The sequence below is a fragment of the Schistocerca nitens genome, chromosome 1 (genome assembly GCF_023898315.1).
Source record: "Schistocerca nitens isolate TAMUIC-IGC-003100 chromosome 1, iqSchNite1.1, whole genome shotgun sequence".
NCBI classification, from domain to species: Eukaryota; Metazoa; Arthropoda; class Insecta; order Orthoptera; family Acrididae; genus Schistocerca; species Schistocerca nitens.
Window position 1 is genome coordinate 1,005,654,444 of NC_064614.1, and position 19,537 is coordinate 1,005,673,980.

At 44.9% G+C, this 19,537-nt stretch overlaps 1 protein-coding gene across 1 annotated transcript; it reads left to right on the top strand.

Moving 5' to 3' along the window:
- Positions 1–404: 404 nt before the first annotated feature.
- On the top strand, positions 405–18,133 carry LOC126219119 (glucose dehydrogenase [FAD, quinone]-like). The gene is made up of 2 exons (XM_049942143.1): positions 405–883; positions 17,905–18,133. Exons 1-2 carry the CDS (start codon positions 405–407, stop codon positions 18,131–18,133), a joined length of 708 nt encoding a protein of 235 aa, XP_049798100.1.
- Positions 18,134–19,537: the final 1,404 nt, after the last annotated feature.

Genomic DNA, 19,537 nt, shown 5'->3' on the forward strand with positions numbered 1-19,537 from the left:
GTGTACCGAAGGTCTTACAGTACGCACACCACAGTTGCATATGGTTAAGAAGGCAAGTGAAAATAAATCGCGGCTGTTCTAGCATTTTCAGCAGAATTGTTTTTAAATACTAACCAAAGCAGAGGTGACAGTAGGTCTTGTTGGACGGTCACCATACAAGTGTGGGAGTCCACTTAATATTTACAAAAAATATAAGTGTAGATTCAGTTTAGAACGGCACTGCCCTCCAACGCTCAGCATTTATCCTGCAGCGAGTCGACCACCTGCCCATAGTCCTGAGCACTACCATTCTTCCCAAGCTTGGCCTGCCGACTGTGCATCTATCGGCCACGTTACTCTGTACGCAGTCTACTCAGCATCAAGGCGTCACGCACCGTGGCTGTTTGTTCCAGGGCGTAATCGTGATGATGTGGGTGACGGCGGTACTACTGTGGGTCCGGTGCGCTGCCTCGCTGAAGCTGCAGCATCAGCAGCATCAGCAGCAGCAGCTGGAGACGCCGGCGCGGTACGACTTCGTGGTGGTGGGCGGCGGCACGGCGGGCTGCGCGCTGGCGGCGCGGCTGTCCGAGGTGCGCGGCTGGCGGGTGCTTCTGCTGGAGGCTGGCGGCGCGCCGCCGCAGGCCGCAGATGTGCCGCTGGCGGCCAGCATCGCTGCGGGCCCGGGCTCGCCCCTCGACTGGGGCTACCGGGCGGAGCGCGATGCGCGCTTCTGCCGCGCCATGGAGGGCGGCCGCTGCCGCTGGCCCCGCGGCAGGGCGCTGGGCGGCAGCTCCGCCATCAACTTCATGATCCACTCCAGGGGCAGCCCGCACGACTACGACCACTGGGCCAGGCTGGGCAACCGCGGCTGGGCCTACCGCGACGTCCTGCCCTACTTCCGCAAGTGAGTCTCACCCCGTCCTCGAAGTAAGTTTTTATTTTATTTATTTCTCAAGTAAAGACCTTCTTCCTGTTGTTACATAGCAGGTCGTACATTGTCTGATTTTACATGTTATATCTTACATGTTCAGTTTTATTACCAGCACATTTTTGCTGTTGAAAATTTTACAGAAGGGTCAATTTAAAAAATAACACACCCACACCCACTCCCACACCCACACACCTATATATATATATATATATATATATATATATATATATATATACGGTGTTACAAAAAGGTACAGCCAAACTTTCAGGAAACATTCCTCAAAAGAAAATATGTTATGTGGACATGTGTCCGGCAACGCTTACTTTCCATGTTAGAGCTCATTTTATTACTTCTCCTCAAATCACGTTAATCATGGAATGGAAACACACAACAACAGAACGTACCAGCGTGACTTCAAACACTTTGCTACAGGAAATGTTCAAAATGTCCTCCGTTAGCGAGGATACATGCGTCCACCCTCCGTCGCATGGAATCCTTGATGCGCTGATGCAGCCCTGGAGAATGGCGTATTTTATCACGCCGTCCGCAATACGAGCACGAAGAGTCTCTACATTTGGTAACAGGGTTGCGTAGACAAGAGCTTTCAAATACCCCCATAAATGAAAGTCAAGAGGGTTGAGGTCAGGAGAGCGTGGAGGCCATGGAATTGGTCCGCCTCTACCAATCCATCGGTCACCGAATCTGTTGTTGAGAAGCGTACGAACACTTCGACTGAAATGTGCAGGAGCTCCATCGTGCATGAACCACATGTTGTGTCGTACTTGTAAAGGCACATGTTCTAGCAGCACAGGTAGAGTATCCCGTATGAAATCATGATAACGTGCTCCATTGAGCGTAGGTGGAAGAACATGGGGCCCAATCAAGACATCACCAACAATGCCTGCCCAAACGTTCACAGAAAATCTGTGTCGATGACGTAATTGCCCAATTGCGTGCGGATTCTCGTCAATTGGGCCAACTGGCGGTGAATCGAGGAAGTACAGTACATACTGACGAAACTAAAATGAGCTCTAACAAGTAAATTAAGCGTTTCCGGACACATGTCCACATAACATCTTTTCTTTATTTGTACGTGAATAATGTTTCCTGAAAGGTTGGCCGTAGCTTTTTGTAACACCCTGTATATAGTTCGCTCGCTGTGTTTCTGTTTTCGGTCCTCTGTCCATGCTTCTTGTCGGCTTTGTGCCTTCGGCTTCATCTTGATTGCCTTTTTGGTTGCCCATATTTATTTCAACTTCCGGCTGTGATGTTGCTTGCGTTCTTCGGTCCATTTTACGCCTGTTCGTTTGTCACATTGTATCTCACGTAGTTTACTTTTCTTAATGATGTTTCTGAATTGTATTCTGTCGGTTATTGTGTCTTTGTTATGTTGAGTTGGTTCAGGTCGTTTTTTACCTCTGCCACCCATTTGTTGTTTCTAGTGGTAACCCAGTCAAATGGCTCTGAGCACTATGTGACTCAACATCTGAGGTCATCAGCCCCCTAGAACTTAGAACTACTTAAACCTAACTAACCTAAGGACATCGCACACACCCATACCCGAGGCAGGTTTCGAACCTGCGACCGTAGTAGCAGCGCGGTTCCGGACTGAAGCGCCTAGAACCGCTCGGCCACAACGGCCGGTGGTTACCCAGTCAAAGATCTGTTTGGTCAGTCTGTGTGATGGCATTCTGTATAGGTGTCCATAGAACTGTAGTCTGCGTTTTCTAATCTTTTCTGTGATTGTCTCCGTATGTTTGTATAGTTTCTCTGTAGGTTTCTTGATCCATATTCCATTGTTGTTAGTTGCGCCAAATATTTTCCTAAGTATTTTCCGTTCTACTTTTTCTAGTTGTCTGATACGTGTATGCCCTAGGATTCGTGTGGTCTCTGCTGCATATAGTGCCCCAGGGAGCACCACCGTGTCGTAGTGGCGTAATTTGGCTTTTTGTGAGATATACTTCTTGTTGTAATGATTCCACACTACTTTGTATGCCTTGGTCAGTTTAGTTTTACTTTCTTCGTTTGAGTCTCTGTTATGTCCAATCATTTCTAGTGTTTCACCAAGGTATTTGAAGTTTCCGGAAGAAGTGCAAATCCATATACACAATTTTGTTTAATCTTGTTCTAACTTCGATGATGATAATTAAAAGTGTATTTGAAACTTCCTGGCAGATTAAAACTGTGTGCCGGACCAGACTCGACCTCGGGACCTTTACCTGGCAGAATTGAAGCTGTGGGGGCGGGTTGTCAGTCCTGCTTGGGTATCGCAGTTGGTAGAGCACTTACCCGCGAAAGGCAAAGGTCCCGAGCTCGAGTCTCGGCCCGGCACACAGTTTGAATCTGCCAGGAAGTTTCATATCAGCGCACACTCCGCTGCAGAGTGAAAATGTCATTCTGAAAAGTGTATTTAATGGAAGAAACAAGAAATGAAAATTTGATTTAGATATGAATGTCGAGAGGAACTTATAAAAATATTTATTTCACATCAGTAGTCCAAACAAATATGAAACATTGCTGTGCAGTTGCACCGTGTTCTGTCATATTACCGACTTCTTAGCAAAAATACTAAATCTGGAAATATTGTCTGCAGAAGTAAATTCTGTTTTCAATTCGATAAAAATTAAAGTCTATAAAATGAAAACTTTGTATGCTGTAAACTGTCTTACTAGGCTTTCACAAATCACACTGAGTTATAAACAACTATACTCTAAACACACTAGTTTCACCATAATGCAGAAAATTTATAAGGATTGATTTTTTGTCATTAACAAGTGTATCTACCACTTTAAGAAACATATAAAATATACACCCATCATTTAATTTAAACCTGATAGTTATTAGCAATTCATTCTCAAGCGACACCCACCCCTTTTCTTTCTCGAAACTTCAGCCGGCCGCTGTGGACGAGCTGTTCTAGGCGCTTCACTCCGGAATCAGGCAGCTGCTACGGTCGCAGGTTCGAATCCTGCCTCTGGCATGTATGTGTGTGATGTCCTTTGGTTAGTTAGGTTTAATTAGTTGTAAGTTCTAGGCGACTGATGCCCTCAGAAGTTAAGTCGCATAGTTCTCAGAGCCATTTTTGTTTCTGAGGCTAACTGGCTGAAAGCTCTAAAAGCCCTCTGCGGTAAACATTCAGGAAGTTAGTAATCCTCCTTGACCAGCGAGCTTACTTTTCTGATGCAGGAAGCTTACAAGAATTCACAATTGCTTTCCTGCGCGAGTGTGTAGGACTGCATGTCAACATTTATCGACTTCTTAAGCGAATGTGGACGCGAACGGAAGAAAGCCGGCCGAAGTGGCCGTGCGGTTAAAGGCGCTGCAGTCTGGAACCGCAAGACTGCTACGGTCGCAGGTTCGAATCCTGCCTCGGGCATGGATGTTTGTGATGTCCTTAGGTTAGTTAGGTTTAACTAATTCTAAGTTCTAGGGGACTAATGACCTCAGCAGTTGAGTCCCATAGTGCTCAGAGCCATTTGAACCATTTGAACGGAAGAAAAAGGCCTTGCATCAAACAGCTGTGCCAACTGCTAGCTGAGCGTAGTGTTCAATGAACGTGACAGACTTGGTGAGGCTCATTTCAAGTTAGTAAATTACATTTCCCTCTATGGAAATTTTACCGTGTTGTTTCTAATGACTTTTCCTTTCGCTACTTACTCGTCTCTTGCACCAACCTCTTTACCTCAGAGTAGCACATTTCGTGCTCAACCATTATCGAAGTCTGCTATTATTTGACTCCCTTTTTTGTCAATGTTTCTCACATGTTCCTCTCCTCACCGAATCTGCGGAGAATCTCTTCACTCTTATCTTATCACTTCACCCAAAATTCAGAACCCTTGCTCATTCACTTTGATTCTCTTCTATTCCGATGTTCCCACAGCCCATCACCCTCTGTTATACAGTGCTGTGTTAAAAAAAGTACTTTCTCAGAAATTTCTTCCTTAAATTAAGCCTATACGTGATACTAGTGCACTTCTTTTGGCCAGGAATGCCCTCTTTGTCTGCGCTAGTCTGCTTTAATGTCATCCTCGCTTCGTCAAGTGTTATTTTGCTTCTAGGTAGCAGAATTACTTAACTTCGCCTACTTCGTACTCATCAATTTTAATTTCACGTTTATTTTTATTCTCATTTACGCTACTCGTCATTACTTTCGTATTTATTCGATTTACTTTCCATCCATATTCTGTACTCATTAGACAGTACATTACATTCTATAGGTCCTGTGATTACTCTTGAACTTCGCTACGCATAACAGTGTCAACAGGGAACCTTATCATTAATATCCTTTCATCCTGCATTTCAATTCCATTCTGAAGCCTTTCATTTATTTCCTTCATTGCTTCTTCGATATAAAGATTGAACAGCAGGGAGAAAATAACGCATCCCAAACCAATGGTCACCTAACAAATCCTCAATTTTCTTTTCCATTCTTCTGTATATTACTTCTGACAGAAACTTCGACGCTAAAGCTATTAAGTTGACTTTGAGACAAGTTTCACATTATCTGCCCTTGCCATCTTGAGGATTGCGTGAATGGTATCTTTCCAAACGTCTACACACCTAACTGTATAGTCATTTGGTTGCTAATTTCCCCCATGATTTTACAAATTCCAGTGGAATGTTAACAGTTCCTTGGGCCTTATTTGATCTCAAATCCTCCAAAGCTCTGTGAATTTCTGACCCTAATACTGGATCCCCTATGTCTTCCACATCGACTTCTACACTGTATAGTCACATTAATGTGACCACCTGTTAAAAGCATGGATAATTACCTTTTTAGCAACTCGGACTGCTGCGAGATGCGCGGGAAGGAAGTCAATGAGACTCTGGAAGGTACTGACAGAGATGTGGACCCCATTGCCAACCCCATAGTCGTGGCCAGCTGTGCTAGGTTTCTCAGCTGAGGATCCATGGTGCGAACACCACGATCGAGGTGGTTTTAAATCCGTGGAGATTCGTGGCCAGGGATACACGGCTAATTCAGCCCGGTGCTTTTCGATCCAAACACATACACTACGAGCTGTGTGACACGTTGCATTGTCGTGATGGTACATGCCATCCTGCCGGGGATAGATGCATACTTGTGTTGATCCATTGTGCTTGCCAGAACGACAAGGTCATCCACCGAATGCCTTCCGGCCTGGATGACGACTGTTGCAGAGAGTTTGCTTTCACAATTTCACGCCTTACACGCCATCAGCCATCTATCCTAGGTGGCATAAAACGTGATTCTAGTGAAAAGGCCATCTGTCGCCAGTCAGTAGACGTCCAATTTCGGTATCTGTGTGAAAATTCCAGTCTCCGTCGCCTATGAACAGTAGTCAACAGGGGTGCATGAATCAGGCGCCTACTGTGGAGGCCCAAACGCAGCAACGTTCGCTGAACTGTCTTGAGAAGTCGCTGTTGTCAGCCCTATAGTTCGTCTGGCGGTCAGCTGCTCAACAGTTGCACGTCTACTCGCCCGTACACATCTCCGCAGCCGTCATTCACCCTTGTCATCTGTGGCCTGTGGTGTATCACAGTTGCCTCGGTGCCGGTCTTGAGTAGCGCCATTTTGCCATGCACGGTATATTGTAACTACGGCGGCACACGAACACTTCACAAACTTAGCCGTTTCGGAAATGCTCCTCCCTTGTCATGGAAGCCAATGATCACACCCTTTTGGAGGTCAGATAAATCACTCCGTCACCACATTATGACAACGACTTCATTGTTAACCGCGTCCGCCAGACACGCTTTATATATCCTCCACTGCTAGTGCTGCCACCTGCAGCCTGTGTGCTAACGTCGAACATAGCCGGTGATCACATTAATCAGACTGGACCGTGGATATTATTTATTTCCGCATCTTTAATAATAATAGTGACGATGCAGATGATTAACCCTGTTTAAGAATCGTAATTTTTAAAAGATAACAAATTTATGGCATAAATACGTCATCCCATGTTCGTAGGTTTACTGCAGGTATTTGAAAACGATGGGTCAGTTTCGAACCAGTGATAGTGATGGGTTGTCGACCGACTGCATCTGTTAACTGGTTGATATCAGTCTTACGAATTCCTGTCTTACAATACAGCCACGGTTCACACCAGAATGTTGTTTGTTAACGGAACAGACTTAATTAATTGTATGTTTCCAACAGGTTTGCCAAACATTTCTATATCAAACGCTATCAACTTCCTTGTTTCACTGGGTGAAGTGCATTTGTCATTTTATTATCACTGTAGTCATTTCTTCACATCGCACACTTCCAAAGAATATTATCGTGCCATCGGATTGTTGTCCAATAATGTCTCATCTTTCTGCAACGATCTTTTGAGAACTGCAGCTTTTGCATTTTATGCCTTATCATCACAAAGGGTTTTAGAACAGTTCAGGATCACACATATGTGCTCTGTGGTTTCCGGACCTACTGCGTACTTCATTTGGAACATTTACCAGGGTGCATGAAAACAAGCGCAGCCTTAGTGCCATTCTTGGCACCTTAAGGGATTAAACATTCTTCCATATCATTACATCTCCTTTTCCTGATTTGTCTGCGAAATACTTGCTGATATTTTGTACCCGGAGATGCAAATGACGTACTGAACTGTGCAAAGTGTAATCAGGAGAGGAGAACATCCTTTCACGATCTTCGTTCCGTACAGTCTCTTCGATAACGCAACCATATATTTCTCACCAATGATCCGGCTCATTCACAAATTCCTTTCCGATTATTACGTCATAGGCCACAAAAACTTTCTAAGCCAAATATGTGAATAAAAGCTTTAGACAGTTCTCTCTTATCTGGCAAATTATAATTTTAGCTCACTATACTAATGCCCTTCGTACTTTCCACGTAAACATTCGACATCCAATGATGCGGAATAACAACTACCACGTTGTTAAAAAGGAAAAGCATGAAATAAGCATACACATTCTTCAAATTTCTGGTATATGAATAAAAGTGGCAGAATACTATGTACGTTGCAATTGTGGCAATGGCACACTGTTACATCGAAAGAAAGGAGTGTTGAAGTCTAATTACCAAACAAAGTGAAAAAGAACTGCTCAAAGAATTCTACATTACTGCCGCCGCCACCAGTACAATGGCTATAAATTGAACCACAAGTTTAACAGCTAAAATTTGTATGTAAAACATCGCGGTTTTCTTGCCGCGTCAATTCGGGATAAAATGTCAAACTTTCGATGGTATCCCCAATCGCCATCATCAGGAGCAACTGACTGTCTTCACTGCTGCTGTGGTAGCCATTTTTATAGCCAGTGGACGGCTTCTGATTGGTTGGCTTGTGATTGATCGGCGATTACGTACTGCAGTAGTAGCCCTTGGGCGGCCTGAGCGAGGCATGTCATCGACAGTTCCTGTTTCTCTGTATCTCCTCCATGTCCGAACAACATCACTTTGGTTCACTCCGAGACGGATCCATACTTCCCTTTTTGAGAACCCTTCCTGGCACAAAGTAACAACACGTACCCGATCGAACCGCGGTACTGACCGTCTAGGAATGGTTGAATTACAGACAACACGAGGCGAGTACCTCCTTCCTGGTGCAATGACTGGAACTGATCGGCTGTCGGACCCCCTCCGTCTAATAGGCGCTGCTCATGCATGGTTGTTTACATCTTTGGGCGGGCTTAGTGACGGCTCTGAACAGTCAGAGGGGTTGTGTCTGTGATACAGTATCCACAGTCAACGTTTATCTTCAAGAGTTCTGGGAACTCAACGTTTATCTTCAAGAGTTCTGGGAACTGGGGTGATAAAAAACTTTTTTGATGAGTATGCTTTCAGAAAAGGCTTCTTGACGCTTAAATCTATACTCGATGTTAACAAATTTCTCTTCTTCAGAAACAATTTCCTTGCCAAAGCCAATCTACATTTCATATCATCTCTGCTTCGAACATCATCAGTTACTTTGTTTCCCAGATAGCAAAACTCATCTACTACTTCAAGTGTCTCATTTCGTAATCTAATTCCCTCAGTATCACCTGATTTAATTCGACTACATTCCATTATCCTCGTTTTGCTTTTTTTTATGTTCACCGGCTTTTTCCAGGTCCTTTGCTGTCTCTGACATAATTAAAATGCCGTCGGAAAACCTCAAAGTTATTTCTTCTCCATGGATTTTAATTGCTATTCCAAATTTTCTTTTGTTTCCTTTATTTCTTGCTTAGTATACAGATTGAATAACATCGGGGAAAGGCTACAACCCTGACTCACCCTTTTCTCTCAATTGCTGCTTCCCTTCCGTGCCCCTCCACTCTTATAACTGCCATTTGGTTTCTACACAAATTGTAAATAGCCTTCGCTCCCTGTATTTTACCCTTACCACGTCAGAATTTGAAAGAGAATATTCCAGTCAACATTGTCAAAATCTTACTATAAGTCTACAAATGCTGCAAACGTAGGTTTGCCTTTTCTTATCCTATCTTCTATGAGAAGTCGTAGAGTCAGTATTGCCCCGGGTGTTCCAACATTTCTACGGAACCCAAACTGATCTTCCGCGATATAGGCTTCTACGAGTTTTTACATTCTTCTGTAAGAAATTCGTGTTAGTATTTTGCAGCCGTGGCTTATTAAACTGATAGTTCAGTAATTTTCACACCTGTCAACACCTGCTTTCTTTGAGATTGAAATTATTATATTCTTCTTGAAGCCTGAGGTTATTTCGCCTATCTCATACATCTTGCTAACCAAATGTAAGAGTGCTGATATGGCTGGCTCACCCAAGACGATCAGTAGTTCTAATGGAATGCTGTCTACTCCCGTGGCCTTGTTTCGACTTAGCTCTATCAGTGCTATGTCAAATTCTTCTCGTAGTGTCATATTCTGTTCCGACACTGACAATGTTGAGTGTTTATGGAAAAAGTTCATGGCAATCGTAAAATGCGTTTTAGACAATTACGTGCCGAATAAAACTATGAGGGACGGTAAAAACCCACCGTGGTTCAACAACAAAGTTAGGAAACTACTGCGAAAGCAAAGAGAGCTTCACTGCAAGTTTAAACGCAGCCAAAACCTCTCAGACAAACAGAAGCTAAACGATGTCAAAGTTAGCGTAAGGAGGGCTATGCGTGAAGCGTTCAGTGAATTCGAAAGTAAAATTCTATGTACTGACTTGACAGAAAATCCTAGGAAGTTCTAGTCTTACGTTAAATCAGTAAGTGGATCGAAACAGCATATCCAGACCCTCCGGGATGATGATGGCGTTGAAACAGAGGATGACACGCGTAAAGCTGAAATACTAAACACCTTTTACAATGCTGTTTCACAGAGGAAGACAGCACTGCAGTTCCTTCTCTAAATCCTCGCACAAACGAAAAAATGGTTAACATCGAAATAAGTGTCCAACGAATAGAAAAGCAACTGAAGTCACTCAACAGACGAAAGTCCACTGGACCTGACGGGATACCAATTCGATTGTACACAGAGTACGCGAAAGAACTTGCCCCCCTTCTAACAGCCGTGTACCGCAAGTCTCTAGAGGAACGGAAGGTTCCAAATGATTGGAAAAGAGCACAGGTAGTCCCAGTCTTCAAGAAGGGTCGTCGGGCAGATGCGCAAAACTATAGACCTATATCTCTGACGTCGATCTATTGTGGAATTTTAGAACATGTTTTTTGCTCGCGTATCATGTCGTTTCTGGAAACCCAGAATCTGCTTTGTAGGAATCAACATGGATTTCGGGAACAGCGATCGTGTGAGGCCCAACTCGCTTTATTTGTTCATGAGACCCAGAAAATATTAAATACAATCTCCCAGGTAGATGCCATTTTCCTTGACTTCCGGAAGGCGTTAGATACAGTTCCACACTGTCGCCTGATAAACAAAGTAAGAGCCTACGGAATATCAGACCAGCTGTGTGGCTGGATAGAAGAACTTTTAAGCAAACAGAACACAGCATGTTGTTCTCAGCGGAGAGACGTCTACAGACGTTAAAGTAACCTCTGGCGTGCCACAGGGGAGTGTTGTGGGACCATTTCTTTTCACAATATATGTAAATGACCTAGTAGATAGTGTCGGAAGTTCCGTGTGGCTTTTCGCGGATGATGCTGTAGTATGCAGAGAAGTTGCAGCATTAGAAAATACTTGAATATTGCTCATCAGTGTGGGATCCGTACCAGGTCGGGTTGACGGGGGAGATAGAGAAGATCCAAAGAAGAGCGGCGCGTTTCGTCACAGGGTTATTTGGTAAGCGTGATAGCGTTACGGAAATGTTTAGCAAACGCAAGTGGCAGACTCTGCAAGAGAGGCGCTCTGCATCGCGGTGTAGCTTGCTGTCCAGGTTTCGAGAGGGTGCGTTTCTGGATGAGGTATCGAATATATTGCTCCCCCCTACTTATACCTCCCGAGGAGATCACGAATGTAAAATTAGATAGATTCGAGCGCGCACGGAGGCTTTCCGGCAGTCGTTCTTCCCGCGAACCATACGCGACTGGAACAGGAAAGGGAGGTAATGACAGTGGCACGTCAAGTGCCCTCCGCCACACACCGTTGGTTGGCTTGCGAAGTATAAATGTAGATGTAGATATTTCCAATTTCATCTTAATCTACGTCATCTTCCATTTCCTTAATATTCTCTAAAGTACATCGCCATTTTATATACCCTCTACATACTTCTTCCACCTTTCTGCTTTCGCTTCATTTCTTAGGACTGGTTTTCCACCTGAGCTCTTGATATTCATACATGTGGTTCTGTTTTCTCCAAGGGTCTCTTCAATTTTCCTGTAGGTGTTATCTTACCCCTAGTGGTACAGTACATGCTTCATCGTTTCATATTTCCTCTATTCATGTCTGCTAAGACATTTTGTACTTGCTTCGTACTGTCTTTGTAATTCTCTTTAATTTTCCTGTAGGTGTTGTCTATCTTACCACTAGTGGTACAGTACATGCTTCTACATCGTTTCATTTTTCCTCTAGTCATCTCTGCTAAGCCATTTTGTACTTCCTGTCTCTCATTTTTGAGATGTTTTTGTTCCTTTTCGCCTGCTTCATTTACTGCATTCTTATATTTGCTATTTTCATCAGTTAAATTGAATATCTCCTCTCTTACCCAAGGATTTCTACTAGCCCTCGTCTTTTTACCTACTTCATGTTCTGATGCCTTCACTATTTCATCTCTCAAAGCTACCCAATCTTCTTGAACTGTATTTCTTTCCCTGTTCTTATTAATCGTTCCCTAACGTTCTCTCCGAAAACCTCTACAACCTCTGGTTCTTTTAGATTATCCAGGTTTCATCTTCTGAAATTCCTATCTTGTTGCTCTTTCTTCAGTTTTGATATACAGTTCATAACCAATAAATTGTGGTCAGAGTCCACATCTGTCCTTGGAAATGTTTTACAATTTAAAACCTGGTTCCTAAATCTCTACCTTACAATTACATAAACTATCTGAAACCTTCCAGTGTCTTCAAGACTCGTCCACGTATACAACGTCTTTCACGATTCTCCCCCCTAGTGTTAGCTATGATTAAGTTGTGTTATTTGGAAAGTTCTACCAGGCGGCTTCCTCTTTCATTCCTTACCCCCAGTCCAAATTCACGTACTTCTCCTTCTCTTCCTTTTCCTCTTCCGGTCCCCAATGACTATTAAATTTTCTTCTCGCTTAATTATCTGAACAATCTCTTTTATCGCATCATAGATTTCTTCAACCTCTTCATCATCTGCGGAACTAGTTGACATATAAACGTATACTACTGTGGAAGGCATGGGTTTCGTGTCCATCTGCCAACGATCTGTTCAGTTGGACCTGAGGATTCGGTCCATTTCGTGTAAACGCAGCCCACACTATTATGTAACCACCAACAGTTTCAGAGGGTCCATTTTGTGTAAACGCAGCCCACACCATTATGTAACCACCACCAACCAGTTTTCAGAGGATCCATTTCGTGTAAACGAAGCCCACACCATTATGTAACCACCATCAGTTTTCAGAGCATCTCGTTGACGTCTTGAGTCCATTCCGTTCACTATGCTGTTCATACTAGCTTATTCGCGTTTTTTTCTTTTTTTCGTTATTAAACCCACCCCTGAATTCCCACTATTTGATTTTGTATTTGCCGGCTGGTGTGGCCGAGCGGTTCTAGGCGTTTCAGTCTGGAACTGCGTGACCGCTACGGTCGCAGGTTCGAATCCTGCCTCGGGCATGGATGTGTGTGATGTCCTTAGGTTAGTTACGTTAAAGTAGTTCTAAGTTCTAGGGGACTGATGACCTCAGATTTTAAGTCCCATAGTGCTCAGAGCCATTTGAACCTGTTTTTAAATTTTTTGTTTATAACCCTGTATTCATCTGACCAGAAGTCTATACCTCCTGCCACCGAACTTCACTGATTCCCACTATATCTAACATTAACATACTCATTTCCCTTTTCAAGTTTTCTAACCTTCCTGCCCGATTAAGGGATCTGACATTCCACGTTGCGATTCTTAGAACGCCAGTTTTGTTTCTCCTGACATAATTACATAGTACTTATGACATCTATATTTAATGCTAGGAAATATTTGATCATATTTTTTTTTGCATATAAGTGAAGTCACAGGGCGAGTTCATGGGCACAGTTTGACTAACTTAAAATTGGACAGTCAATTTAATTTTATTCTTTTCGCTCAGAATCCGTAACGTGCAATTATTCAGTTTTACCCTTCACACTTAAATTTACTGATAACATAACAATATTAGATCATCATTTGATTAAACAGTCATTTATAATGATATGACAATTGTGGTGTCACCGCCAGACACCACACTTGCTAGGTGGTAGCCTTTAAATCGGCCGCGGTCCGCTAGTATACGTCGGACCCGCGTGTCGCCACTATCAGTGATTGCAGACCGAGCGCCGCCACACGGCAGGTCTAGAGAGACGTCCTAGCACTCGGCCCAGTTGTACAGCCGACTTTGCTGGCGATGGTTCACTGACAAATTACGCTCTCATTTGCCGAGACGATAGTTAGCATAGCCTTCAGCTACGTCATTTGCTACGACCTAGCAAGGCGCCATTATCATTTGCTATTAATCTTGTGATGCATGTACCGTCAGACCGATGTTCACCAATTATGGATTAAAGTTAAGTATTCCAGCAGCTACGCACTTTTCTTGATAGTATAATTACTTTACCTGTTCCAGACCTCACGCCAGCCTGCGTGAGCTTAAACGCGTGCCTTTCGGCTACCTCCCAGTGACTTGGCTGTCTTGCCAAGTCACAACAACAATAGTCACGGGATAACTTATACTATCGTGTCAGGCCTCCTCCTGCCCGGCGTAGTGGACCTCGACGTGACATTGACTTAACAAGTCATTGTAAGCCCGCTGCAGGAATATTGAACCATGTTGCTTCTACAGCCGTCCATAGTTGCAGAAGTGTTGCCGATGCAACATTCTGTGCACGAAATGATCTCTCGATTATGCCCCATAAATGCTCGATGCGTGGCGAAACCCTTCCCTCGAATTGTCAGAACATTCTTCAAATCACTCGCGAACATCAATGGATCAGTGACATGGCACATTGTCATCCATAAAAATTGCATTATTTTTTGGGAACATGACGTCCACGTGGGGCTGCAAATGTTTTCCAAGAAGCCTAACATAACCAGCTCTCGTCAAAGATCTGTTCAGTTGGACCAGAGGATTCGGTTCCTTCCGTGTAAACACAGCCCACACCATTACGTAGCCACCACCAGTTTTCAGAGCGTCTCGTTGCCGTCTTGGATCCATGGTTTCGTAGGGTCTGCGCGAACTCAAACCCTACCATAAGTTCTTACCTTCTGAAACCGAAACTCATCTGGCCAGGCCACTTTCTTCCAGTCGTCTAAGGTTCAATCGAAATCGTCACTAGCCCAGGAGAGGTTCTGCTGACAATATCGTGCTCTTAGCAAAGGCATTCAATTCGGTAGTCTGCTGCCGTTACCCATTAACGTCAAATTTCGCCGCACTATCCTACGTCTCACATTGATTTCTGCGGTTTCTTCACGCATTATTGCTTAACTGTTAGCACTGACAAATTTATGCAAATGCCGCAGCTAGCGGTCGGTAACTGAGAGCCGTCGGCCATCGCGTTTTCCGTTTTGGTATTCTCGGCACACTCTCGACACTGTGGATCTCGGAATATTGAATTACCTTACGATTTTCGATGTGGGCTATCCCATGCATCTAAGTTCAGTAACAATTCCGCATTCAATGTCTGTTAATCCCCGTCCTGCGGCCAAAAGCACGTCGGAAACCTTTTCACATGAATCAACTGAGTACAAATGACAGCTCCGCCAGTGAACTGCTCTTTTATACCTTTAGTACGCGATACTACCGCCATCTGCATGTTTGCATATCTGTCCCATGACTTCTGTGACCTCAGGGTACACTACTGAAGTTTAGGTCGACCGCTCGCTTTGTTCCACTCGAGGATCATATATTCTGTGTTCCTTACGACCATCTTTTTAGCCAGCTGGTGATACATTTGTGATTAATCTTCTTTGTGTAAAATTTCTTCAAATAGTTTTGTCCACATATCTTTTGAAGCTGCTCTTCCTTGTGTGAATTGTCTATTTCATTACCGCAACTCGTGAAGAGTCGTCTGTTTAATCCGACAGTAGTAACTAAGATTCAGAAGAACAACGTACCTTGAATGACTACAGATATGACGTTAACATTTACAGGACATGTACATTAGTATGTTCAGTATGAATGATTAGAATTTCAGTCATCTCGGTTGAGCACGTGTCCTGTTGCCTAGCAAGCACAGGGTCCGCCATGGGCCCTGATAATCTACTCCATGCGTGATGGCATCGACGTACATAAAACGCGAATGGCGTCCTGTGGCATAGCCATCCATGTTGCAGTCACCTAGTTCCAAAGTTCATCTGTGATGGTTGGCACTGGGTCACAATGCTGCACCCATCGTTTCATCATATCTCACACATTTTCGAATGACTGGCCAGGGCAAAAGGCTGATATCCAGATCCAGCAAGAAGGCATGTGTTCGTATAGCAACATGTGGTCTTGCATTCTCTTGCTGAAAACTGGCTTCTGGGGTGTGGTGTAGAATGGGTATTGCTATATGTCTCAGGATGTCATTCAGGTAGGTTACATTGGGCACAGTGCCCTGGAGACACACCAACTGTGTTTTGTGGCTGTAGCCAATAGCGCCCCACACCACAAGGCCTTGAATTGGCGCTGTATGTTTTGTGCGAATGCACTGTGATGCCGCTCCCCCTGCCTGTGGCGAACCAAAATGCAGCACTCATTTTCAAACAAACAGAACCTCTATTTGCCTGAAAACACTATCTGATGCCATTCCTGTCCCCAGGGACGCTCTTCTATGCACCATTGCCTTCTAGGATCTTTCTGCACATTTGTCAAAAGTAGGCGGAGAAGTAGACGATGAGTACGTAACCCATGCCATTAGAAAACGTGACGGGCTGCCACCCCTGACGACGACGACGACGACGACGACGACGACGGCCGGGTTTCATCCGGGGTTCCCGACCCCTGAGTAGGTGGAGTCCTACTTTGCCTCCATGTCTTCTCTGGTGTTGAGTGAGTTGTTTGCTTCTCTTTGTTTTGATGTCTTCTCTCTTCCCTTCTCAGGATTGCGTTTCTTCTTTGCTGCCTGCGTTGCAGTGAGCTGTGGCGGTCCATGACAGGCCATCCTCGCTGCTCCCAGCGCGGACAGGGTAGGGAGCGCTTTAACTGTGACGGCTGATGGGCGGCCGCCGGCTTGGCATCAGCACTGCCTCGGCTACTCTCTGAAGGTGCGAGACCTTTTCGATTTCTGCAGAGAGTGTGGAGACGAATGCAGACAGTTGTTCTTGCGCAGCGGTTGCTGTGCTTTGACTGGGTGTAGCTGGGTTGCGGGCAGCGGCTGGGGTGTTTCCACTTCTGCCGCCTCCCGACAAAGCGGCATCGTCTTTACGCGTTTTCCCCCCGGGGTGGGGGGGGGGGGGGGAGGGCGTAAGTCTTCTGGTGTGCCCTCTCGAGCACGTTTTCCGGTGCGAACGCGTCTTCTTCTGTTGCTCCCTTCTGTGGAGGTGGACATCTCCTCGTCTCCAAGGGGGCCGTAGCAGTTTGCAGTCGATGTGGACAGCGGGGAAGGCGTCGTCCTAAGTCTAGCCTCCTGCACGTCTGCTCAAGTCACACTAATCAATTACCCTCGCTTTACACCGACAAAAAGAGCTGCAGGCGTACTTTATCGGTAGGTAGTGTTGCACCTGATATCCATTTTCACACTGAACGCGCAGGCCGACATGGTTCATATGCTACTCACTTCTACAGCAGACACTAACGTACAATTCCTGTGAATAAGAACGTCCTATTTGCAGCCATTCAACGTGTAGTGGTTTTTCTGATCATGACACTGTTCCATTATTAAACAAAGTCGTTGAAAGAATGTGTAAACAAGACAGGATAAACTGAATGCTTTATAGAGACTGACCTTGTACTCGAGAGGCTGGAGGCTCCAGTGTCCACTCTTTATCGTGACATAAACAAGGTAGGTTCAAAATGGTTCAAATGGCTCTGAGCACTATGGGACAACTGCTGTGGTCATAAGTCCCCTAGAACTTAGAACTACTTAAACCTAACTAACCTAAGGACATCACACACATCCATGCCCGAGGCAGGATGCGAACCTGCGACCGTAGCAGTCGCGCGGTTCCAGACTGTAGCGCCTTTAACCGCGCGGCCACACCGGCCGGCAAACAAGGTAGGAACATTAGGGTTAAGCAACTCGTCGACACATACGTCGTTAGAGAGATGTTGCATCCGGCCTTGGGTTTTCTTTGGTTTCTCCAAATTACTTCACGCAGGTGCTGGACTGGATCGTGGGATAAGGCCATGGACGGCTACCTGCCACTTCATCGTGTAACTAGACTCGTTTAAGTCACGAAATGCCTATGCTGTATATAAATTCTGTTTCCGTTTGTAGTGAAACTGTAATGTCATGTGGCGGGCACTAGCCTAGTAAAAGTGACCCACAGATACCCCGAACTATGTGTCTGTTGTGCACAGGAGCGAGGACGCGCGGCTGCCGGCGGACTTCGGCGCCTCGGCGGAGTTCCGCGGCTTGGCCGGGCCGGTGCCGGTGCGGCCCGCCGCCTGGCGCTCTCCGCTGGCGCCGATGTTCGTCGCCGCCGCGCAGCAGGCCGGCCTGCCCCGGAACGACCCCAACGGGCCGCACCAGGTCGGCGTCAGCTTCGTACAGGTCAGCAGCGCGGCGCAGTCTAAGTTCACAAAGTGAAGCCCTTAGGGCTGTGCGAGTCTAGTTGCCGCGATTATAAATGAAGCCACTGACGGAAATGATTCTGTGAGGGCTCATCGTCAAAGACTGAGACTCACTTATTCCTGTAGCTTCCGTCATAGGTTTCCATCTGTACTATAAATACCGGGTGATAAAAAAGTCAGTATAAATTTGAAAACTGAATAAATCACGGAATAATGCAGATAGAGAGGTACAAATTGACACACGTGCTTGGAATGACATGGGGTTTTATTAGAACCAAAAAAATACAAAAGTTCAAAAAATGTCCGACAGATGGCGCTTCATCTGATCAGAATAGCAATAATTAGCATAACAAAGTAAGACAAAGCAAAGATGATGTTCTTTACAGGAAATGCTCAATATGTCCACCATCATTCCTCAAGAATAGCTGTAGTCGAGGAATAATGTTGTGAACAGAACTGTAAAGCATGTCCAGAGTTATGGTCAGGCATTGGCGTCGGATGTTGTCTTTCAGCATCCCTAGAGATGTCGGTCGATCACGATACACTTGCGACTTCAGGTAACCCCAAAGCCAATAATCGCACGGACTGAGGTCTGGGGACCTGGGAGGCCAAGCTTGACGAAACTGGCGGCTGAGCACACGATCATCACCAAACGACGCGCGCAACAGATCTTTCACGCGTCTAGCAATATGGGGTGGTTCTAATAAAACCCCATGTCTTTCCAAGCATGTGTGTAAATTTTTACCTCTCTATCTACATTATTCTGTGGTTTATTAAGTTTTCAAATTTATACCGACTTTTTGATCACCCGGTATTTGAAAAGAGCGTATTTTTAGACATAATGTCCACAGACAGCAAAACTCTAGTATCGGTATGTTCCCAGTAATGCCCTGTTTAGTTGACGCTGTTTGCTTTTCGCATGTTCATTTAAACCATACAGTCACTGAAACTTACGAAAAACTACACCAAGAGCACAATGACGATGCACTATCTCGTGCAATAGTCTTTGGCAGGTTCGTGAAGTAGGACGAATTGCCTGTGTTAAGCAAGGTGGGCCTGGTGTTGAGGTTTCTGCTGCGAATGAAGTCAGCATCAACACAGCTACTGTGACTGTCCGTAAGAATAAGTGGATTTACATTACGTAATTTCAGAGGAGCGTTGAAAATTTTAGTGTTGCAATGTCTTCACGGTTATGCACGGTCGTCTCTATATGGCCAGTGTATGTGCCCATTGGGTGCCACATCTGTTGAATACCGAACAAAAGCCTGTGTCTCTTTGCTGCTCTTTGCTGAAGGTGGGGATGCGATTTTGGAATTGATTATCACCCGTGATGAGTCTGTAAGGTGGCGTGGTCTCCTGACCTTCATTTCTTACATATTCCGTCCTCACAATCGTATTCTGCACATCAAGACGCTTCATT